Source organism: Babylonia areolata, chromosome 3, assembly GCF_041734735.1.
Source record: "Babylonia areolata isolate BAREFJ2019XMU chromosome 3, ASM4173473v1, whole genome shotgun sequence".
Lineage (NCBI taxonomy): Eukaryota > Metazoa > Mollusca > Gastropoda > Neogastropoda > Buccinidae > Babylonia > Babylonia areolata.
This window is the reverse complement of record NC_134878.1, coordinates 13,909,717-13,934,579: the sequence shown is the minus strand read 5'-3', so window position 1 is coordinate 13,934,579 and position 24,863 is coordinate 13,909,717. Positions and strand designations below refer to the sequence as shown.

General features: G+C 42.5%; 1 protein-coding gene across 1 annotated transcript; it reads right to left on the bottom strand.

Moving 5' to 3' along the window:
* Positions 1 to 3,650: 3,650 nt before the first annotated feature.
* LOC143279750 (actin, cytoplasmic-like) lies at positions 3,651 to 14,484 on the bottom strand. The gene is made up of 2 exons (XM_076583878.1): positions 14,227 to 14,484; positions 3,651 to 5,210 (listed from the first exon to the last, which is right to left on the bottom strand). Exons 1-2 carry the CDS (start codon positions 14,350 to 14,352, stop codon positions 4,206 to 4,208), a joined length of 1,131 nt encoding a protein of 376 aa, XP_076439993.1. The 5' UTR covers positions 14,353 to 14,484; the 3' UTR covers positions 3,651 to 4,205.
* Positions 14,485 to 24,863: the final 10,379 nt, after the last annotated feature.

Here is a 24,863-nt window from a genome sequence, read left to right as displayed (position 1 = left end):
AGAGTTGGTTGCGCAGTTTGAAGTCCAAATCGCGCTTATGGACATTATGATTATAAACTACACTCGAGCGCGCGCGCCGCGCGCGCACACAAACACACACGCATAGACGCAAGTATATTTATTTTCATGCATTTCGCATGCACACGACACGAAATTTACTTCTACATGCTTTCATTTAAGCAATAGATTGTGGAGGACAAAATGTGTATTGAGGGGCGGGGGGGTACGGGTGTATGAGCGACTGGAGACAAAAAAAACAAAAAAAAAAAAAAAAAAAAGAAGAAGAAGAAGAAGAAAGTTCGCTATTCCACCAACTTCGATCCGGTCTAAGTAGAGAAAACCAGGTCTTTTCTTAATTTCCCCCCTTTTTTTTCCCAGTGAAAGTAATGGTGCTTGTTTAGTGTTAACTAAACCATGGTACGCTGTTCTTGAAATTTCAGTTTTGTTTCATAATAAAAGCATTCGTTCTATGCATTCAAAAGAAGAAGAAGAAAAAGAACATTAACAGAATGATGTTAAAATCAACAAGAGATTCGCAGCAACATGTGTGACTCGGGCAGGCAACCAATGGTCCAAGTGGAGACAATCCGTGAAGTTCGACTGTCGAGAGCCACATCACGGTGAAACGATTATTGTTTTGACGATCATGTAAGCTGAGCATAAAATTGAACCTTTCACTGATCAGTAATGTGCGAAGTGCTTTCTTTTTATTTGCTCATGTAATCAATTTGCTTCATCTTTATTTTGTTTTAATTTACTCTTTTTAATAACTGACTGATCGCGCCGCGCTGTTCAATGCTTGGGTACAACAACAGCTATATACATTGGGACAAAGCACGTGGACTGGCACTCCACTGGGAGGCAATGCATTTCAGGTTAATATGATTATGTTATTGGTCCATGCGCGCTCGCGTGTGTGTGTGTGTTTGTTTATGCGTTTGGTTCAATCGTTGCCAGCAACTTTTTTTTGTTGTTGTTGCACTTGTCCTATTTTCACTGTGTGTGTGTGTGTGTCGTGTGCGCTCTTGTTTTTTGTTTGTTTTTGGAATGATTGTATCCGGGCACTTTTCACGATTAAAAAGACAATTAAAAACCCAGTTCACCACATTCTTAAGCCGGGACTCTGTGAGAGAGAGAGAGAGAGAGAGAGAGAGAGAGAGAGAGAGAGAATGACTCGTTTTTACTGGAAGTGAATAATGTGTCGCCATTATATTGTCCTGTGACATACCCTAATGAATGCAAAATGGACCATCTGATAGCAATGTCTATACCACGCATATGAATGTGTAGTATGGTTTCAATTATCCGGATACAACGCCCCCCCACCCCCGACCTTAAAAAAATAAAAATAAATAAAATAGATAGCTGAGAGGCGTGCATGTTGTATCGTGGGAGGAGGTTGGGTTGGCAGTTCTTCTTCATTAAATTCAACACATTTTCTTTACCAGATCTGCTCTGCTCTGCAACGCGTTTGTACTAGTCTTTTGGTGTGTGTGTGTGTGTGACGGTGTGTGTGTGTGTGTGTGCGTGCGCTCGCTCGCACATAAGTATGTGCGAGAAGTACACTAACTTTTAGTATATCACTATATGCAGAACTTCAGTTGAAGTTGTGATTCTATTATGCTTTACATATGAACTTAGTCTGCGTAGTCATCTTTTGCCTTCGGAGTTTTGTCCGCCTCTCTGTCACAAACGCCATGGGCTGTGTTCAAATTACATACGGACCACTTGCAACAAGTGGAGAAATAATGTTTTAAAGGAAATACGATTTTCAGTCATGCAAAATTCTACCATACGGTCTGCCATTTTTGTCTTTCCATCAGTTGCTTTATTGTCTATTCACTACTAGGAAATGGTGATTTGGACACTCTTCAGCACGTAAATACACACTCGCGCAAAGGGTGCGGAGGATATAGGTGAGGGATTGGGCGTAGGGGTTCGGTTGGGGTTACTGTGGAGTGCTGGGGCATTGTGTGGTGGGGTCATTTGTCCTACTACCAGTAAACAACATTCAGAAAACGCTTACCCGCCACAGAGTGGCAAATGACCTCAGCGATTGACGTTAAAAGTTTGCTGAGTCATAACAAGACACCATGAATATCGCCGTTATCTTGTACTCGACAAACCTATCCCTCTGTTCTTTGACAGGGTAGTGAGAACTGGACAGGCAAATAACAACATTAATGCTTATAGAAATAGTGCTGGAGCAACTACAGGTAATTCTATTCTAATCTCAATTAAAAAAAAATTTTAAATCGAACTTTTCGCATTCCAATTCAAAGCGTTTATTATACGTTATAGATAATAATTCACACATTTCGTGTAATTGGGAATTTTATATTATAAAATAATTTTAAACGTTTTGTATTTAAAAGGGTAGAATTCATTTCATGGGATAAGCTTAAGGAGGGGTGTATCGCCTGTCATGAAACCCCGTGTCCGTTAACTCATTCCAGCATAGTCCGCAATCATATGTATATGTATGTATATGTATATATATATAACACCCTCATCTCAAACAGAATTTCGTTCCTAAATGCGCAGTACCAGTGCAAGCAGCACTAACTGAGACAGTCAACACAGTGCAATGTTTTGATTACACAATAAGATGAACAGTCGTTAATGAGCCATGAGAACCGTGAGAAATATTGATGATGTGAAATTAGAGAAACCTTTCCTGCGGAAAAAAAGATATCGCACTTCTTGATCCTAGAAAACTAAGGCTGTTCGAATCCACTTATGTGTAACTACAAAACAGATCCACCAACGAAAGCTTTTAAATGACTGCAACAAGGACGTTCAAGGTGACTTCTTACCTTAACAGCGAGTAAATTTCGTTTCGTCCTTCAGTAAATCAGTGATATCCGTATAGAAAAAAAAAATGCTTACACATATGTTCCCATGGGGGTAGTGGGGAGGTGGGGTAAGGTGCACCAGATGTACTGTTAAATCAATATGAAAACAAAAACAAACCCCTGTAAAATCTACTGTTTTCATCCATCAGATCATTTGTGTAACTGAAGACAGGCTGTTGAAAAGGAGTGTTACAAGATCTTTTTGGATATTCTTTTTCTTGGTTTATCTCATCTCGCACGGAATTGTCAGTTTTGGGGTTATGCTGATGCACCATCCATTCAGTTTTGGGGAAATTATCGACTGAAACGTTCAGCTTCTTTATGATTTGGTGTAGATGTATTGCATGAGCTCTAATGAACTGAAATGCATGCTGACGAATCGTAATACACAATCACACACACACACACACATGTACACGCGCGCGAGTCAAAGGGGTATAAACGCAGCACGAATCATCCCAATCCTGAAAATAATGATTCACTCCCATGACAAAATGATCAATAATTAATTCCAAGTTAAGTGTTTGAACAAATGCGCACGTTTATATGTGTGTGTACTTTCATATCTTATAAAATTCGAGAAACAAGGCTGTAAACCGATAAGATACATGTGACTGATGATATGACAAAATAAGGTAAACTGGATATATCAAAGTGACTTCAACGAATACAGACAGCATCAAACTGTGCACCATGAAAATGATATTCCCAGCTGTCAGTCTAGTTCCACACATTCTTTGCCTTTGTAATAACACTAAATTCAAACTGCTTTTCAGTCTGTATTTTCTTTCAATAGAATGTGGAAAATCAGTCTCACGCGACTCGAAAACAATAACTGAACAACAAAAACACAATTTATCAAAACAACTCTTCAATCTGCATTTCTTTCATCAAATCATCGGTATTCAAAATTCAACTGAAGACTGACAGAACTCGCAATTCTTTCAATCAACAAGAAATGAAACTGAATATAAAATCTTGGGAATCAAACAAACAAAAAACCAAAACAAACCCAAACAAACAAAAAAACCAAAAAAAAACCACCAATAAAAAAAAAAATCAGAAAGTACACAAAATTATTTATATAAAAAAAGAAAGAAAAAAAGAAATATAAAACGCAAAACAAAGATCTGATAATCAAATTTTCTGACTGTCAGGTTAACAGAAAATACGTGTACCCATCATCAAACAAATAAAAGTATAAAATGAAACAAAAACAATCTTAATAAGAGAAAATTCAGTGGGAATGGGGAGACAATTACCCCAAACAACTTCGCTTGAGAGCCCACCAAAAGTTCATATCCAACGATATTTCAGCAAAATCTTCAGCACCATAGAAAAAACCAATGTTCAGAAACACTTCCGGTGTACTATTGCAGGACCCGACTCATCATACTCCTGCTTGGAGATCCACATCTGCTGGAAGGTGGACAGAGAGGCCAGGATGGAACCACCGATCCATACAGAGTACTTGCGCTCTGGGGGAGCGATGATCTTGATCTTCATAGCTGCTGGAGCCAAGGCAGCGATTTCCTTCTGCATTCTGTCAGCTATTCCTGGAAACATAGTGGAGCCACCAGACAGCACAGTGTTGGCGTACAAGTCTTTACGAATGTCCACGTCACACTTCATGATGGAGTTGTAGGTGGTCTCGTGGACACCAGCAGATTCCATACCCAGGAAAGAAGGCTGCAGCACAGCCTCTGGACAACGAAAGCGTTCATTGCCAATGGTGATGACCTGGCCGTCAGGAAGCTCGTAGCTTTTTTCCAAGGCTGACGATGACGCTGCTGTTTGCATCTCCTGCTCAAAGTCCAGAGCCACGTAGCACAGCTTCTCCTTGATGTCACGGACGATTTCTCTCTCAGCTGTGGTGGTGAAGCTGTAGCCACGCTCCGTCAGGATCTTCATCAGGTAATCTGTCAGGTCACGCCCGGCCAGATCCAACCTCATGATGGCATGGGGAAGGGCGTAACCCTCGTAGATGGGGACAGTGTGGGTGACACCATCACCAGAGTCCAGCACGATGCCAGTGGTACGACCAGAGGCATACAGGGACAGGACAGCCTGGATGGCCACGTACATGGCGGGGGAGTTGAAGGTTTCGAACATGATCTGGGTCATCTTCTCACGGTTGGCCTTGGGGTTGAGGGGTGCCTCGGTCAGCAGAACAGGGTGCTCTTCAGGGGCCACACGCAGCTCGTTGTAGAAGGTGTGGTGCCAGATCTTCTCCATGTCATCCCAGTTGGTGACGATGCCGTGCTCGATGGGGTACTTGAGGGTCAGGATACCACGCTTGCTCTGGGCCTCATCTCCAACATAGCTGTCCTTCTGGCCCATGCCCACCATCACGCCCTGAAAACACAATTCTCTGAAATCATATACTGATAGCGAGCGTGCGCGGTCCGTACACATAAAAAGCTGTTAACTAAGTATTCACTCAGTGCCTGCTGAATAATTGTAGATGGCTAAGTGATATTTTTGCCAGATTTAATTTTTGAATACTGTCAAAAGGGTGTCAGGTCAGGGGCATAGCCCTTGCTACTGGTACCATGTAACCCAGTACTACCTGCTGCATGTGAAGTCTCCCAATGACGGACCAGGCTGAGGAGGAAACCTTTCCCAATGGCTGTGAAGGCGGAAGAGAATGACCAAAGGGCAGGGGGAGCTCTTATCCTTGGCTGGAAGTCCCCCTAGGAGACGGAGCTCCGAAGAAAAAACCTGCACCTGCCGAGGGCGTCCTACACGTGGCAGTATCTGCACCTGTGGGACTGTGAGCATCGGTAGGCGAGAGAGTGGGGAAGGGACTGCACAACTCCTCACTAAAAAAAAGTCACCTGTGCTGGTCAGGCAACCAGTCTAATGTCGGAACGACGAGCTAGCCCTTCAACACCCAGCTTTCCCAAGCCCTGCGGCGATGGAGAAGTGGTAACAGGGACAGGCAGAGGATGCTGCTGGCTGTTCCTAGTCACGACTCTGCATGCAGACAGCTGTGGGGTGATGGTCGTCCGCCGTAGACTGGGGCAGATGCGGCGCCCGTATCCTCCCACAGTGTCAGAGCAGCCCTTTTTAGGGACAGCACTGCTCTCCCCACATGGGGAAGGGGAGATAAAAGGATCCCCAAACAAAGCCTGCCTCACCTAGTACCTAGTAGGAAACCGCACCTACTTGGACATCCAACAATAGCGGTCGAAAACAACAGAACAAAAGAACCAGGAGTCATGCCCTGATTCTGGGTGCCTGGAATGTATGCACCCTCTTGGACAGAGACGACAGACCAGAAAGACGCACAGCGCTCATTGCTAGAATGCTTGATCGCTATCAGGTGGACATAACAGCCCTGAGCGAAACCAGGCTTGCAGGTGGAACCCAGCTGGAGGAAGCTGGAGGGGGCTACACCTTCTACTGCATTGGGAAGCCAGATGGCACCCCAAGAACCTCAGGCGTGGGCTTTGCCATATGAACCAAACTTGCACGACAGCTTGACAGCCTTCCACGTGGGATAAACGACAGGCTGATGACCCTGCGTCTGAAGCTGTCCAAGGATCACTTCACCACAGTCATCAGCTGCTATGCCCCGGCAATGACCAACCCTGATGACATCAAAGAAGCTTTCTTCAAGGAGCTCAGCTGCACCATTTCAGTGGTAGACAGAAAGGACAGGCTGATCATCCTTGGGGATTTCAATGCCCGTGTCGGCATGGACTTCGTGGCCAAAAGTCCTAGGACAGCACAGCACTGGCAAGTGCAACTCCAATGGACTGCTTTTGCTCTCGCTCTGTGCGCAGCATAGACTGACCATAACCAATACCCTCTTCCAACAAGCGGACAAGTACAAGAACACATGGATGCATCCCCGCTCCAAACAATGGCACATGCTAGACTATGTGATTGTCCGGCAGAGGGACAGAGGTGATGTTTCCATTACACGCTGCATGAGAGGAGCAGTCTGTTGGTTGGACCATCGCCTGGTACGCAGCAAGATGAACATCAGACTTGCACGCAAGCTCCAACCAGCCAGGCAGAAACCCCCTAGGAAGCTGAACATCCACTGCCTCCCTATCACCAAGGACGTGCTACAGCAGCAAATCCAAGTAACTCTCCAAGAAATTCCTGCATCAACTGATGTAGAAGAGGTATGGAGCACCTTTAGAGATGCTGTGTACACAGCAGCAGCTGACACACTCGGCTTTGTACAGAGGAGCCACAAAGACTGGTTTGATGAGAATGACTCTGGAATCTCCAAGCACCTGAACACACTGCATATACGGCATCAGGATCACATTTCCGATAAAGACTGCCAGAGGAAGGAGAACCAGTTCTTGCAAACCAAGCATCTCGTACAGAAGAGGCTGTGTGAGATGAAGAACACCTGGTGGGATAGAAAGTCGAAAGAGCTTCAGGAGCTGCTGATGCTCACGACATTAAGACCTTCCATGATGGTCTCCGAGCTGTGTATGGGCCGAGAGTCACAGGATCAACTCCTGTCCAAGCCTCGGACCAGACCACCCTCCTGAAAGACATCCTTGCCAGCTGGGCAGAGCACTTCAACACCCTCCTCAACAAGGACTTGTCCGTATCTGACGATAGCTGCCCCTCCCACCAAGGTCGAGACCCAGAAGGCCCTGAAGCTGACGTCAGAAAAAGCACCAGGAGCGGATGGAATCCAGGCTGACATCTACAAGTATGGAGGCGAGGTGCTGACAGACAAGCTGACTGCCCTGTTCCAGTCTATCTGGGAGAGAGGGGAGGTCCCCCAGGATTTCAAGGATGCTTCTATTGTCCACATTTACAAATGGAAGGGAGACAAAACATCCTGCGATAACCACCGTGGAATCTCTCTCCTCTGCATCGCTGGCAAGATCTTCGCCCGCATCATACTGAACAGACTGGTTGACCATGTCTCCAACACAGTCATCCGCTCAGGCAAGGGAACATGTGACATGGTGTTTGCCGTACACCAGATGCAAGAGAAGTGCCGTGAGCAGAACAAGGAGCTCCACATGGTCTTTGTAGACCTGACTAAGGCCTTTGACACAGTGAGCTGCCATGGTCTGTGGAAGATCCTCCTAAAGTTCAGCTGCCCAGAGAGCCTAATCCAGCTGATTGCGTCGCATGCAAGCGAGAGTACAGGAAAATACTGACATGTCAGATCCGTTCCCTGTGGTAAATGGAGTGAAGCAGCGCTGCATCTTGGCACCCACACTGTTCTCCATTCTCTTCTCTGCCATGCTGATTGATGCCTTCCAAGACTGTGACCGGGGCATCTACATTCAGTTTCGCACAGATGGCAAACTTTTCAACTTGTGGCGAGGTCCTGGGTGTTTGAGGCACTGATGAGAGAGTTCCTCTTCGCTGATGACTGCGCGCTTGCTGCACACACCCATGAGGACATGCAGTTCATTATGGACAGGTTCTCAACCTCCTGCCGGTGCTTTGGACTTTCCATCAGCCTCAGCAAGACCAAGTCCATGTACCAACCGGCTAGCTCTCAGAACGCCAGTGCCTCTCCCCCACCTGCAATCAAGATCAATGACACAGAGATCAAGTCAGCTGACAAGTTTTGCTACCTGGACTGCACCCTATGCAGCAACGGAGCCCTTGATGCAGAAGTGATGCTGTGTATCGCCAAGGCCAGCTCAGCCTTTGGCACACTCAACATCAGGCTGTGGAACAACAAAGGCATCAGGCTCAGCACCAAGATAAAAACCTACAGAGCTGTTGTGCTGACCACCTTGTTGTGAAACATGGACGACGTACTGCCGTCACATTCAACAACTTGAGCAGTTTCACCAGAGATGCCTACGAAAGATCCTCGGCATAAAGTGGCAAGACTGGGTCTCCAACCTCCAGGTCCTAGAGAGGAGCGGCCTGCCCAGCATTGAAAGCCTGCTGATCCAGTGCCAGCTACGCTGGACAGGACACGTTGTCCGCATGACAGACAGCAGGATCCCAAAGATGCTTTTGTATGGCCAGCTGAAGGAAGGCCAGCGTGAACTTGGAAGACCCTGCAACGCTTCAAGGACACCTTGAAGACAAACCTCAAAGCCTGTGACATAGACATCGCTTCCTGGGAAACTGATGCCCTTAACTGCTGTCGCTGGAGGAAGCTGTGCTCTCGTGGCATAAAGACGTTTGAAAACAAGAGAACGCTGGTCATTAAGGAGAAGCGCGAGCGAAGGAAGCAGGTCTCAACTTCTGGAGACGTTTTCCCTTGCAACACCTGTGGGAAGTGCTGTGCATCCAGAATCGGCCTCTTCTCCCACATGAGGACACACACCAACAGATAAGCCTGCCTGCCTACTCATCCGTCGGACCGACGGGAGACTCCATCACTGTCAAAAGGGATGTGTAATTATGCCAACGTTCTTGCGGATAAACGTTTGGTGTTCCATGACCCTGATGCACAATAAAAATAGTTAAAAGCGTCCTTCAGGTCTCTATTTTTTCTTCCACGTAGTATCTGGTCCCTTTTCTCTCCCGTTCCCCATCCCACACATCACTTTTCCATTCATGCACAAGTCGGCAAGTTTGCTTCAATGTCAATGGATATTTTTGCGTGTTTATTCCTGTCGAGATTCGCATGATCCATACTTTTCCCCAAAACGTAAAAGAGACGTCAAACTTATTCAGGTCATCAGATTTACCGCGCACCCTTTATGACGCATTCCTCTGCCTTCTTACTGGCATGTTGGGATAACATATCGGTGGGCTTATAATCTAGAAATAATGTGCAGGAACAGAATCGGAATCTAATGAGATATGCCCCATAAGAAATAGCATAATTTCAATTCATTTTTAAGATGAATAAACTTTAAAAAAATAAAAAATAAAAATCTCAAAGTGTCGCCACCACGGGGCGGGCCCGCTATTGCGGGGGCCCGATATTGCGGGGGCCCGCTATTGCGCGAACGAAGAAGCGGAAAAGTTGCCAAGGTGATGCAAGGCGGAAGGTGGCAGGATGAGTTAGACGTTCGCCTGCCAATTAAAAATCCCGTGGGTCCGAGTTCGGTGGGAAGCAAAAGGGCAGTTTGATTTAGGGCGGCAGCGGGGTTTGAACTTGCATAACTTGCACACGTCTCACTGTAAGCTCTCTGGGCCTACCAGCCGTTCCGTGGGGGGGAGGGGGGGAGGGGGGGTATGATTTCTTGGAAAATTTACTTTGTTGTACTTGCACTTTCTCTTGGAAAATCTACTTTATGTTGTACTTGCACTTTTTCATTCAACATGGTAGCACGTTTGATCGAGGGCAGACGCAAAAGAGGTAAGTCCTTGTTGTCGATGAGTATAAATATCATAAAAAGAGAAACACAGCACATGCGTTTAACTGGAGGTGCTGGCGGTATCCGGCCTGCACAGCCTCCATCCGCACAAACTAGTTCAACCTTCAATGCTGAAGACTAAATCCAGTATGAATAAACATTTCAAAATGATTGCAGTGTACTGCGCTTTGTAATAAACAGTTATGTCAAGGTTATTATTGGTGGAATCGCTTTAGTGACGCGTTAAAGCATCCATTATGTTGACATTTTTCATGTTGATTTTAGTTCTTAATATACTTCTATGTGTGTACCTGATCATATAAAGTGTGAGTATAAAGAATGTGATACATTTGCCCAAGATGTGATTAGAAATCAAGAAGCACAATGGGTTTTCTTTTTCTTTGTTTGTTGAAGTATAGAGAGCGTAATGCTAAAGGCTGCATAACAAAATAACTATCAAGGATAAAACCGACATTTTTCGTATTTGCTGCACAAAAGATTATTTTTTGTTTTAATAACAAGCTCTTTGTCTTGGTTGCTTTATTAAATAAGGTAAATTTAAGGTTTTAATCTTAGTTTACGAATTAAGCTGTTTTTTTTTAAAATTTAATATGATTTTTATTTTATTTTCATAATAAGACAGAGAACAGGTGTTCTTGGTTTCATTTTGTCCAGGTTTTCGGAAAATGCGAAAAATGACTGGCATTTCCTCATGTATTAATTTTGTTCTTCCAAGTTACTTTAGTTATTTTTTTTATTGAGAAGTTGTGAAGACGAAAGATGATTTCAGGATGCCGTGTTATGTTTTGAATTTATTTTCAAGATTCGAATGAATGCAATATCAACATTTTCTTTGCCAGTTTATTTGTTGGTATCATATTATGACCACCTGAGATTTGTTTATAAGGTAGTGTTTTTGAGCTCGATGCTTTGAATGTTGGGATTGCAAAAGTGATTTTGTGGAATAAAAAAACTGTGACACCTCTTTATTTCCCTTTATTGTTTAAAAATATGCATTGTCTTTGCCATGAAGATTAGCAGCCTAAAGTATAAAACGACAGTGTCGCCTAAGGTATAATATACGTTGCAGCCTTACTGCATCGTACGTAGGCTGCAACGTTTACTACACCTTAGGCGGCCCTATACCTTAGGCTGCATCGCATATTATTGTCAGTACAGTATTCCCCAGGCTGCGTCTACACTGTCGCGCAATAGCGGGCCCGCGCAATAGCGGGCCGACCCCCGCCACCACTGGAATAAACACTATAAAGATCTACTGTGAATGCGGAATTGCTAGTTATTATACACACACACACACACACACACATACACACACACATACATACATATTTTTCTTTTCTTTTCTTTTATCAAAATGGTAGACTTTTTTTTTTAAAGACATGCTGATGAAGATAAAGGTATCTCAGATCTGCATCCATCATTTCTCCATGACATAACTGGTATGTGCAAGCGTTCCGAATGTGTAGATTTCTGTCTGCGTCACTGCATTAAATTTAATGAACGACATATGCTATAAAGTTACTGGCAAACCTGTGTTGTATCAACCAGTATGTGACTGATTATTCTTCTTATCTGTAATCAGGTTGTGAAGGCAGAAATGTGAAATGTTCTCTGGCTCAATTGAGACCCGAAGAATGTTTTTTTGATTTCTACGAGCCATGGCCTAAATAAGCGGTGTGCATAGTTTTGATGTTTTTCTTGTTAGTCACACTTTTTGAAGAGATGTCCATCAAAACCAAGCTCCTTTATCAGGTAACAATGTTGCAAGCACTCTGCTGCTGCCTGAACTTTTCCTGCCTTCGTTTACAGCTCTGACCATTTGGCCAAAAGACCTGACGGTTGGTAGTTCACTACGGACTGCTGGAACTGGGACAACGGGCAGACTACCCTGGGCTGTGAAGTCACAGTATGGTGATTCAGATTGAGCGTGTTGGACGTTTTCGCTTAAGCGTAGGTATGGATATAGTGCAGCAAACATGATAATTAATCTCGGCCTAGATCTACAAAATAAATGTACAGAACAGGGCTCTATGATACAGGCTGGAAAAAAACAAAACAAAAAAAAACAAAAAACGCAGACCTATTGCATACTTAAAAAAAAAAAAAGGTTATTTTAAAAGAAACCCTTTAAATTGATAAGCACAGCCATTCTGAAACATGGGGGGAAAAAATTAAATTTTGGTCACGTTCAGTTCACAATAAACCCAACCAGTTGCTGAAAGCAGCTTGCCCAGACGTGCAAATCATTTCCCGCCATGTATGCCCGTGGTAAGCGTTCACACTGGCCACCGTCCAGTTTTTTTTTACTCACTTGTGTAAACAAAGTGAGTATGTTTTAACCCGGTGTTCGCTTGTCTGTGTGTGTGTGTGTGTGTGTCCGTGGTAAACTTTAACATTTGACATTTTCTCTGCAAATACTTGGTAAGTTGACACCAAATTTGGCATAAAAATAGGAAAAATTCAGTTCTTTCCAGTCATCTTGTTTAAAACAATATTGCACCTCTGGGATGGGTACAAAAAAAATTTTAAAAAAAGAAGCCTAATTATATGCAAACTGCATTTATTGTTATATTTATATTTTTTGTATTCTCTAAACTTGGCACTTTGACCTCTTATTCTGACACAACAAGAGGAGTCATTATCATTTTTTGTTCAAACAGGAACTTCTTTTGCTAAGCATGGAATTTTTATTTATTTTGCAAACGTTTTGGTGCAGATAGTAAAAAAGGGAAATTACTCTGTAATTAATGCTAGGGGACTTAATTTATCACAAGTGAGTCTTGAAGGCCTTGCCTCTCTTGTTTAATTTGCAGCCTGCACACAGATGAGACTACAGCACAAGGCATTGGGTTGGTAGGCCGAACTGCGAATTAACCAGCAACCAGCTCAATGTGTGTATATTGTACAGATGACAGGTATACGGTCGTCAAATGTATTTCTTCTCTTTTGGAAGGCTTTCTCAGATTGGTTGCACCAGTAAAAAATCGTCTACTCCTTTTCAACGTTTAAAAAAAATTAAACGATTAAAACAGCTGGGGTGCCTGAGGGTAAATGCGAACGGGCAGATCTAACTGCGAACGATGGGTTTGGGTACACGTGAACAATAAAACAGAAGCAGGTCTTGAATTCATTAGATATGACGTACTGGAACATCACACCTGACTGTTGCATTGTTGATTTGATCACACATGCACACACATCCCCACCCATACCACACACGTTTGAGAGCACTCAGTAACTTGTAACATCGTTCTCAAATACACTCATGTCAAAAATACCACGTTGTCTAATTGCAAACGGCACTATTTTGGATATTCCCGTCACTTGAAAACTGACATCCTGATCGTCACCAACATGCATTTTAAATTCTCCCATCTCTGGTAATGCACAATTCATTCAACATATCCAGTCAAATCAGCTATCTTAAATTGAGTCAAAGTTCAAGTCCTCCTTTCTTCCATTGATTTAAGGATTGTGACAGCAGGGTTGTATCTTCGTCGGCAGTGGTGCGCGAAGAGAAGAAAGAGCGCGGAAACAGCCAGAAACAGCTGATGTTTGACTGATTTTTGGAAATGATGATTCATTAAGGTATCAGAACCAGGTCGAAGCAGACTAAATTGTGAAATGTGTATGGTGAGTACACTTCGAGGTGGGCGGTAAACGAACCGTTCGCAATTACACGCTGTTCGCAATTAGGCCTACCTACCCTATAAATCTAGATCTAAGTTTGATAATAAACGTTATGTCTGGAAGTGAAATGTTTTATTCAAAATAAACAGTTGATATCTACCCTTCTGACAGCTATGCCCCAAGAGAGACTCGATTTTGCGTTCACACACACAATGAAAATATATCACGACTATGCCCCAGGAAGGAATTTCTAACTTTCCTATTTTAGGGCAATTACAAATGGAAGTCCAGGCCCCCAATCCTTAACGTAAACACACACACACTCACACACACACTTGGAAATGCACGATGCTGCACAGTCGAGTCTTCCACCAGCCTGACCAGCGTCATTTTTTTTTTTTTGTTTGTTTTTTTTAAATAAAAGGAAGAATAAATCTAAAAAAACCATTCAAACCCACCTGATGGCGCGGTCTTCCAACGATGGATGGAAAGACAGCTCGTGGCGCGTCGTCTCCAGCAAAACCTGCCTTGCACATTCCTGATCCATTGTCGATAACCAGCGCTGCGATGTCGTCGTCACACATCCTTAGAAATTACTGCCCGGCAAAGATTCGACAGAAGCAGATTAGCGTGGTCAGCTCGGCAAGCCAACTGTGTCGCTTAGTTGTAGAGGTCGGTGCAGAAGTACAGTCTGGTCGAGCAGACGAAAGGTCATGGACTCTTTTTGCAGCGACTTGTCCAATTTGCTGTCTCGATGTGACCAAGACGTAAGATTATACTTGATTGGCCCCGGGGTCTCGCCATATATGGTTGCAAACGGACGCGGGTTTCACGATTTTTCTTGGAATACCTCACAGCCAACACATTGCCATTTATGGCAATAGTTTTCATTCAGCTTTTTCATGAACGCCCTTGGAATTGAAATTTCACCTGGACATCTGTGTTAATCAGAATCAGCATCAGAACGAAAATTAGTCAATAACTGCTGCAAAAAAATGCCAAAGCATATAGGAGTGATTCAATCTCTTGTGTATATTCATCTATTATTATTTTTTGTTTTGTGTGTGGTACATATAACTTTGCACGAGTGTCTTATAAACCCTGTTAAGGTTTAATTGAGATTTAAAAAAAAAAATTGATTCTGAAAAAAAAGTAATGATTCTGAATTTACTGTGATGTTGATAGTGCAACACCCTTCCGTCCTTCACCCCATACTCTTTCCCGCCATGCTCGTGTGTTTTGAATTAATGATTTAATGATGGAATGAAAGTCTTCACTTTTAAAAGCTACTGTCTCATAAAATAAAGTATTGAATTTCTTTACGAGCCTGAAGGCAAATTTCTGTACTCTGACTCAGACAATAAAGTGACTGATTGAATTCACACACAAACACACACACACACACACACACATCCTTCACACGCCTGTGATCCACGAATTACTGAAATGCTGCCAGGAATTCTAGCCTTGTAGGCAATATCATGTTAAACTATGTATTGAGCTCACGGCGTGTGTCAAATGACGTATTCTTTTGTTTTGTCGTCATCTGCACGCCGGGGGCGAAAGCGCTTTGGTGATTGGTTCGTCACGCTGAATTCAAACTGCGGATTTCTAGATCTCATCAGCGGCTATCAAGAGCAAAAAGCAAGAGTGATTCAACAGATTATTCGTTAAAACATGGAGTTGGGGTACATATCTTTGGCATTTCAGCTCATGTCTCAGTGAGTATAATTACATATGTATATATAACAATATATACGGACAAAGGAAAATAACCCAAAGGGCACATGTTAAAAGTTTCAGTTAAAACTTTCAGATTTGCTTTTTTTTTCTTTTTCTTTTTTTTTAAACAGTAACAAATGTTTGGAACAATTTGCCGCAGGAACAGTGAATACTTTTTAAAATTATCTTGACAGACACTTACAGAATTTTAAAGACAAAACACATCAAGATATTTTGTGATTATGAACTGACAAGCAATCCGCACTCAATGTTGGAAAATGATTATATGTGGGGACTCTCCTTATCTTCCCCACTTCAAGCGGGCAAAAGGCCTCATCAGGCCTACACACCTTTATATTGATATGGTATGATATGATATGAAAAGTTGCAAATAAGATTGATAAAGTAATCAATAAATCATAATTTTACACAGACTATAAATGCCGGTTGATCTAGGCTATATGGCATTCTGAAGGCTTGTTTTGGAAGAATTTTATCAACAGATTTAATTTAGAATTATGAAGAACTCTTTATCAAATTAATTTTCGTTTGAAATATTTTGTCTGCCGACACAAAATTTGGCTCAAAAAAGAAAACAACAAGAAAAGTTTTCCATTTACACTCAGAGTAATAATGAGAATGCCGTTCCTGGTGAGAAATTGTAAAGGAGCCAAAAATGTTTCCACAGTCATGTTACAGTTACAAATTAATTTCTTTTTCACAGAACCTAGCGCTTTTACTGACATATTGACTCATTCATTAATAGCAGGCATTTCCTCAATTTCAGTTAAAATGATAAACTTCTGTTTAGTTTGGAAGTTATATTGGACACATACGCACGTCTGCCAGGAGCAACAAAATTGACCGGTAGATCTATATGCTCTCTCTCTCGCACACACACACACACACACACACACACACATTTTGTTGTTGTCGATGCTTTTCATCTGTTTCTGTGAATTACAGTGATTTCGTGATTGTGAGTGTGACAGACGTTGGTCATTTTGGTGTCTTTTCTGTCACTTTCTGACCACGGACAAGGGACTTATAGTTCGATTTCTCAACCTCACTTTCTTCTTCTTCTTCGTCTGTTACGCTGAGCTGCTCGGCTGTCGACCATTGAACAAGCAACCTGAGCGTGCGGAAGAAACTGCAGAGCAGAGTTGTCCAGTGTCGTTGCCGATCACTCGAGGTTTTTTTTAAAGTTGAAGTGGATTATTGCCGCTTCTGTGTACGCAGTCTAACCTCTGTCCGTGTGTGACAAACTTTGTCATCTTGGTATTCACAGTCCGGTTCCATGCTCAGATCTGCAGTCAGATCAGTGGGCTTCATGTTCATCGAAGAAGAAAAAGCTACGGCCGTTTCGAGGTGGGCGCCGGAGATATCTACACAGTAGGCCCATCCCAGTGCTTGTGCCTACAAGACATCGAGTTCTCTGCTCCCCCTGTCCAGTCGATGACCGATCACCGATCAAACTTCTTCCCTCAGTGAACTTCAACAACCTGATCTCCATTCCCCGCCACCCTCACTCGTCCAATAATCTTAAGCTCTCTGGTCTTAAAATTGCATCTTTCAACGCACAGTCTGTTGGTTCCAAATGAAGAGAGAAAAGAACCGCTATTTCTTCTTTCATTGTTGGCAACAACATTGATTTACTGTTTATTGTGGAGACGTGGCTCAAGCCCCGTGGAGACGAAGCAGTATGTGCTGATCTTGCCCCCAGTGGTTATGCCATCAAGTCACTCCCTCGTGCCTCTGGTCGTGGCGGCGGTATTGCAGTCATTTACAGAGACACTCTCACTCCCCACCTTACCTTCACCTCCACATTTTCCTTCACCCACTCATCCTTTGAATTGCTTCAATTGTCCCTTACCCAGAATAGCGTGCTGCACTTCATGTGTGTGTATTGCCCCTGGCCCACCTCTGTTAATAAGTTAACGGAGACCATGTTCTTTGAACAGTTTCCTAAACTGTCTTCATGGGAATCTGTGTCTTTGGGGGGATTTTAACTTTCATGTTGACTGTTCCACTGATCATAGTGCTTTGAAACTCTTGGAACTTCTTAATATGTACAACCTTTCTCAGACTGTGTGTGGACCTACTCACAAGCATGGTCATACTCTCGATCTGGTGATTGAGAGGCCCAGTGATGGAGTTCATCGATCGTCTGATGTGAATCATGACTTAGAGTCTGACTATTTGTGTGTGGTTAGTGTCCTCGAAATAGACCTCCCATCCTCTGTGACTGTTTATCGCAGTGTGCGCAACATTCGTGCTATAGACAGAGCAGCTTTTCGCGACGACTTGAAATCAGGACTTGAGTGCATTTTGGACTGTACAGCTGACCAGTTCAACACTGCCCTTCAGGCAGCACTGGACTAGCACTCCCCTGCCTCTCGTTACAGGGTGTCGTCCAGGAAGGTTTTGTGTCCATGGTTTGGGCTTCTTGGTGAGGAACTGCTAGCAGCAAAGAGAGAGAGGCGACATGGGGAAGCACAGTGGAAGGTGTCTGGCTTAACTGTATTCAAGCAAATCTACCAGAAAACCAAGAATTTTGTTACCTTTCTTGTGCACAAAGCCAAGACTGTTTTTCAACACCAAGATCTCCGAAGCTAAATCAACCAAAGAAAAATATTGCATTACAAATAAGCTTTGTGGCAGAACAAAATCTTCTTTGCTTCCATCTATCCATTTTCAGTACTGTCCAGTGTCTTCTCAGATTTTTTCTGCTAAAAAAATGTTAACCTCAGGAAAGAACTGGATTCACAGTCAGTTGTGTCACATCCCATGGGAAAAGATTTTCAGGGTGTTCCTTTTGTTGCTTCTACACCTGTATCAGAGACAGATGTACTTAAGTCTTTATGTGTTGAAAAAATCTGCTCCAAAAACATGTGACCTTGACCCCATTCCCACACCACTACTGTTTGAGTGTTGTTTTGCCTGCACTTACAAAAATTATAAATGATTCTTTAATTTCTGGTGTCTTCCCAGATGTATACAAAACTGCACTTGTTAAGCCCCTGCTAAAGAAAGCCACTTTTGATCACAGTGACCTCAAACGTTTTCGCCCTGTATCCAACCTTGCTTTTGTTTCCAAAATTACTGGAAAAAAATTGTTCTCTCTCAACTTTCAGACCATTTAGCATTAAACAACCTGTTCTCTTCTTTTTAGTCTGCATATAAGATCTGCCCATAGCACTGAAACTGCTTTGTTGAAAGTGGTTAATGACATCTTACTGTCTGTTGATGAATGTAAACTGTCTGTGTTAACTTTACTCGATCTGTTGGCTGTGCTTGACAACAGACCACAGTATACTCCTTTTCAGACTTGAACATGTTTCTGGGGTTCACTCAACAGTTCTGAATTGGTTTTCTTCATATCTATCCAACCACTTCCAGATTGTCTCTGTTAATAACTTTAAGTCTGATCCAGCCCTGATCTCCTGTGGTGTGCCACAAGGCTTTGCCCTGGGCCCCGTTCTGTTCGTTCTGTACACTGCTCCTCTTTCTGATGTCATTTCTAGCCATTCTGTTCTTCACCACTCTTTTTGCTGATGATACTCAGATACAAAAGTCTGCAGAGCCAAACCAAGTACACAGTCTGATTCTGCCAATGCAGGATTGTATTCTCAATGTGAAATCCTGGATGGCATTCAGCAAACTAAAGTTAAATGATGACAAAACTGAAGCTATGATTATTTCCTCTGCAAGAAAGTCCACATCTACTTCTTTTCCTGCCTCTATTTTGGTTGGCGATGCCACTGTTCGGTTTTCTAAATCAGCAAGGAACCTTGGAGTTATTCTTAACTCAAACCTCAGCATGCACGCTCAGGTAGTAAATCTGATACGCATAGCCAGTTATGAACTTCGTCGCATCAACTGTCTGTCAGTACCTTTCTGTTGAAACTACTAAAACTCTTATTTATGCTTTTGTGCTGTCACGAATCGACTACTGTAATTCTCTTCTTATAGGCTGTCCACATAATTTTCTTCAGCGAATTAAAAAAAAACTTCAAAACAGTGCTGCCCGTCTGACTCTCAGAGTCCCACGTACTGGTCACATTTCTCCTCACCTCCACACTCTACATTGGCTCCCCATTGAAGCGAGAATTTAATACAAAGTTGCGTGTCTTTGCTTTTCTGCTTTCCACTCCACAGGACCTACATATGTTTCTGACCTTATCAGTGTTCACACTCCCGCAAGAAATCCCCGCTCTTCTCAGACTGTTAAACAACCTTTTGAAACTTCGTGTCAATACAAGAACCTATGGTGAACATTCTTTCTTCTTTGCTGCTCCTCACATCTGGAACAACCTTCCTCATCATATCCGTGCATCATATTCTATTTCTACTTTTCACTCATCACTAAAAACTCATCTTTTAAAAACCGATCTATAAACACTCTCAGCTTTCTTGTTCTCCAAAACCACCCGTGTCAGCTCAGTTTGGATGTATGAAGGGTGGGAAAGGGAGAGTGTGAGTATGTGTGTGGTGGGGAGTCGGGGGGAGTAGGGGGAAGGGGTTTTGAGAAATATTAGTCATGAATGATTTATGTAAATTGTAGTAATTTTCTTTCATGTAAAGCGCCCCGAGCTCTTAGAGAGAAATGGCGCTATATAAATGTACATTATTATTATTATTTTCACAGATACCAACAGCGTATGGCCATTTCTTCCTTTTTTGTCGAAGATACAGTGCAAAAAAGGTTCTAAAAAGGCTCAGATTGATTATTGTCAATGCATATTATTATGCGTATTACACCTAAAATGGAACACACATCTGCTTTCTAACTGGTTGTTTACTCCGGACACGATCGATTGTGTCACACACGTCAAGATCGTAGAAAAAGAATATAATGAACATAGCTGTGTATGCGTACTCCTGCCGTATGCTGGAATCACACGCAAGCCATGAAGGCTTTGCTTCTCTTGCTTTTGGTTGGTTTAATGTTTAAGCTCAGGAAATGTAAGTTGCCATTTGACAGTCTTGGATTGTATATATATGTCCATTTAAACGTAGAATACACAGTTTCATTTAATTTCTGTGATTATATTTAAACAACACATGGTGGTGTGTTGTTGGATTTTTTTTTAAACTCTCTCCATACGAACGGCGAAAGAGACGACGTTATCAGCGTTTCACGCCAATTACCATCAACAAAATATTGCAATTGGAAGGCTCTTATACTGAAGAGGTGAATGTTGACAAAGATTACCACAATTCTGACGACGGAAGCTAACGGTTGGGTCATTCAGACACCCACTGGACATCTGAAGGGTCTGTGTTGAGGAGAAGAGAGGACTGACCGTACTGAGTGAGTTAATCGAGAAAAACTGACAGGCCCAGTGGTGGTGGATGCTCTGCCCTTTGACTGGAGCAAGCCCATCGCCTTCCGTCTTTTCTCTTTTTCCAGTGCTGCCCAAGTGATTCAGAAAGCCACGTTGGATCCTGACTGCGTTTAACTCGCCGGCCCAGCCTTTGTTTTGTACCTCAGTGCTGATGTTTCTCCTCTGGAAGTGAGGGTCAACATGGTTCTGCTTAGACAGCCCTGTTCACTGAACACCCATGGGAATGGATCCCCAACTGTTCCATCTCGGTGCGCAACCACACCAAGCGTGAACGAGAGAGAGAGAGAGAGAGAGAGAATAAAACAATATCAACTAATGAATAGATAACCTCACATTACATGGAACATGTGATAGAGAACAGCAGGTCAGTAAGGAAGACAAAGTAACATGCGTCGTATCATCTAATTAATACACACACACACACACACACACACACACACACACACACACACACACACACAGCATTATAATATACCAACCTCAAAATCAACATTGGAATTCATCACAAATACCAAGGGCAAGGTTTGTAACGCATTCAAAACTATACACCAAGACTTGACATCTGTTCTTTCCCCTTTCCCGACGGCTGCTAGGGAAAGATGTCGAAATGAATCAACTTTCTACATAAATGTGACAGAAAAAAATCACAATGCCCTGTCCTCGCCTGCGGAACGGAAAAATGGAACCAAATAACAGTTCGGATGTTTTGAGCTTCAACGTTTTCAGTAACATTTAATTATAGAAATTGCATGTATTTCACGTTCATTATTTGTTCATCTGTATATTATGATGGCATCCGTTCTCTTGCAAAATAGCTTCTGGATTTCAAAGAAACCACTTTGGATACGAAAATTTATGTTCCTGTTGTTACAACAAAGTCAAAGCAAGAAAACAAACGCAAAAGAAAGCACACACGCACGCACACACACACACACACACACACACAGACACACAAACGCGCCAAAAACGAAACAACAACGACAACCGATATTTGTCCTCACCACCCGTGACTTCGCTAACGTCATCACAAAAGTTATCTTCGTCGCCCTCCTCCCCCCTCTTTTCTTTTTCTCATTTTCCATTCAAATAAACTGTTTTGTGAAAAGACAAGAAACCAACCCTAATGAAAAATGGAATTTTTTAGATAAAAATTCTTTTAGAAAAAATAATTAAAGTATGAAACAGGATTTCCCACGCTTTCTCACACATTGCGAGAATTTCTTAAATTCTTTCCTCAACGAAACATAAAAAAACACAACAAAACCAACAAACAAACAAAAAAAAGCAACAACAGAAAGTATAAGTTATTGGCACAATTTATTCGTTCCTAAATGACTTTAGTTTCTTTCGCAAATGTACATTATTTGCATGCGTTCTTAGAAAACCACTTGAATATTTTGTTGAGTTCCAGCCATTGCATTGCATGTTGATTGGTCAGTTTGTCGCAATGCTGTTTCAGTTCGTCTGATGACTATTCATTCTGAAATTTGTTGAATTTATTAAATATCTTTGTGATTAATATTTTGTGTTATCTGTCCACACCGTTTGAGCCAATATATGTGTGTATGCATATATATATATATATAGAGAGAGAGAGAGAGAGATGTATGGAGGGTTTTACATTGGTGCCTTGTCTTAGATTGCGAGAGTGAGGTTTATGTGGAGTGATGGCTTAGACGTAACGCGTCCGCCAAGGAAGCGAGAGAATCTGAGCTCACTAGTTCGAATCCTGGCACAGTCGGCTGTATTTTCTCCCCCTTCACTAGACCTTGAGTGGTGGTCTGGACGCTAATCATTCGGATGAGACGATAAACCGAGGTCCCGTGGGCAGCATGCACTTAGCGCACGTAAAAGAACCCACGGCAACAAAAGGATTGTTTCTGGCAAAATTCTGTAGAAAAATCCACTTCGAGAAGAAGGCAAATAAAAAGTGCAGGCAGAAATTTTATATATATATATATATATAAAGGGGGTGGCGCTCTCAGTGTAGCGACGTGCTTTCCCTGGGGAGAGCAGCCCGAGTTTCATACAGAGCAATCTTTTGTGAAAAAAAAGAAGAGAATAATACAGTACAATGTGTGATGGAAATCTTTTGAGTTGCGATGAATCACTTGTTCTTGTTGAAACTGATTTAACCTTTAAGACATCCTGATTATTGACCGTCTAAGGTTGTTGTGTTTGTTTGTTTGTTGTTGTTGGTGGGTTTGTTTTTTTTTCAATTTTTTTTTTTTAGTCTCTTCACGCAAGACATACATCCAGAGGCAATACTTGTTATTATGCATCACATGATGTAGATATGTATTGCACCAGGGATACGGATTTATCCAAGCCGTTCCAACTTTTAACTGAACAAGTTTTTACCGTCCGTGTAGTAAGGAAATACAGCAAAGAGGAGTCTTGTGTTGTGCAGGCTTCACACCTCGCTGCTCTCTATAACTCATTACTCATTCCTCTCTGTAACTCTATAACTCGTTCCTCTCTATAATCCATGTCCTATTCCTGGGTGTACTCCTGAATCCAATTTTTAAGGTTTTGTTTCTTTTAAACCAGACCAGTATTTTCCACTTGATCTGATTTCTACTGGTTTTGGAAGAGAGAAAAAAAGGTGGGAGGTTTTCTAGTTTAGATAAAAATGATGTACATTTCGGCGTTAGGCTATAATTTATGTACATGGGTCTGGGCTTTTTTCTTTTCTTTTCTTTTTATAATGTGTTACAGCCCCGATATGACCATCATGATCAGATGGATACAAGCCAAATAAATGAATAGATGAACGAAATTAGCCCATTTCCACGTAAAACACAATGAAGCAATAGTAAGGCTGCATTACCGCTAAACAAGTGTCATGATTTCGCAGATGTTATCTTGACATTTCCTTGATGATTTCGCAGATGTTATCTTGACATTTCCCTGTGACCCCGGTACATTTGGTAACAAAGACACATTCTATTCTATTCTAAAATGGGCTTTGCTGGTTGTTTTGTTTTTTTTTAAATCTTTTTTTGGGGGTGGGTGGGTGGGTGGGTGTTGAGTCTGTAACACATGTTATAAAAACATATTGAAACAATCTAAAATGTGGGCCTCTCCTTTCTTCTACTGTATTTTGATTGATTGATATGGATACTTATATAGCGCCTGTCCTCGGTCGGAGACCAAGCTCTAAGCGCTTTACAAACACGGGGTCATTTGCACAACAGGCTGCCTACCTGGGTAGAGCCGACTGACGGCTGCCACTAGGCGATCATCATTTGTTTCATGTGTCATTCAATCAGATTTCAGGCACGCATACATACACACTCAGACAGACATGTAACATTTTATATGTATGACCGTTTTATTTACACCGCCATGTAGGCAGCCATACTCCGTTTTCGGGGGTGTGCATGCTGGGTATGTTCTTGTTTACATAACACACCGAACGCTGACATGGATTACAGGATCTTTAACGTGCGTATTTGATCTTCTGCGTGCGTATACACTCGAAGGTGGTTCAGGCACTAGCAGGTCTGCACATTTGCTGATCTGGGAGATCGGAAAAATCTCGACCCTTTACCCACCAGGCGCCGTTACCGAGATTTGAACCCGGGACCCTCAGATCGAAAGTCCAACGCTTTAACCATTCGGCTATTGCGCCCGTCTTCTGTATGTATGTGGAGGTGTCAGTGTGTGTTTGTGTAACCATATGTAAGAAGATGCATGTGACATACAACTGCAGGAAAATCTGAGAAAGAAAAACCCCAGGAAACTGACGAACACATTTCCTCAAGTGGCTACGCTACGAAATCATGCGTGATGAAAGAAACGATTCAAAACACTTCTCGCCTAGAGCGCGCAACGGTGCCTCTTGTGCTTGCAAACGCACCACAAACTGTTCTTGTTTGAGCTATTTTGCTGCTGGCTAACGTGAATCCAACAAATCTCATGGTTCGTCAGGTAGACAGGACCACTTACGTGTCCCGAGATCTGATGATGGTGGTTACAACTGATTGTACTCGAGACGTACGCGGACTAGGTGTGTGGAAGAT

Coding starts and splice junctions, on each gene's coding strand:
- LOC143279750 (XM_076583878.1), bottom strand. CDS start 14,352: ATGTGTGACGACGACATCGCAGCGCTGGTTATCGACAATGGATCAGGA. Junction 5,211..14,226: donor TTGGAAGACCGCGCCATCAG/GTGGGTTTGAAT, acceptor TTGTGTTTTCAG/GGCGTGATGGTGGGCATGGG.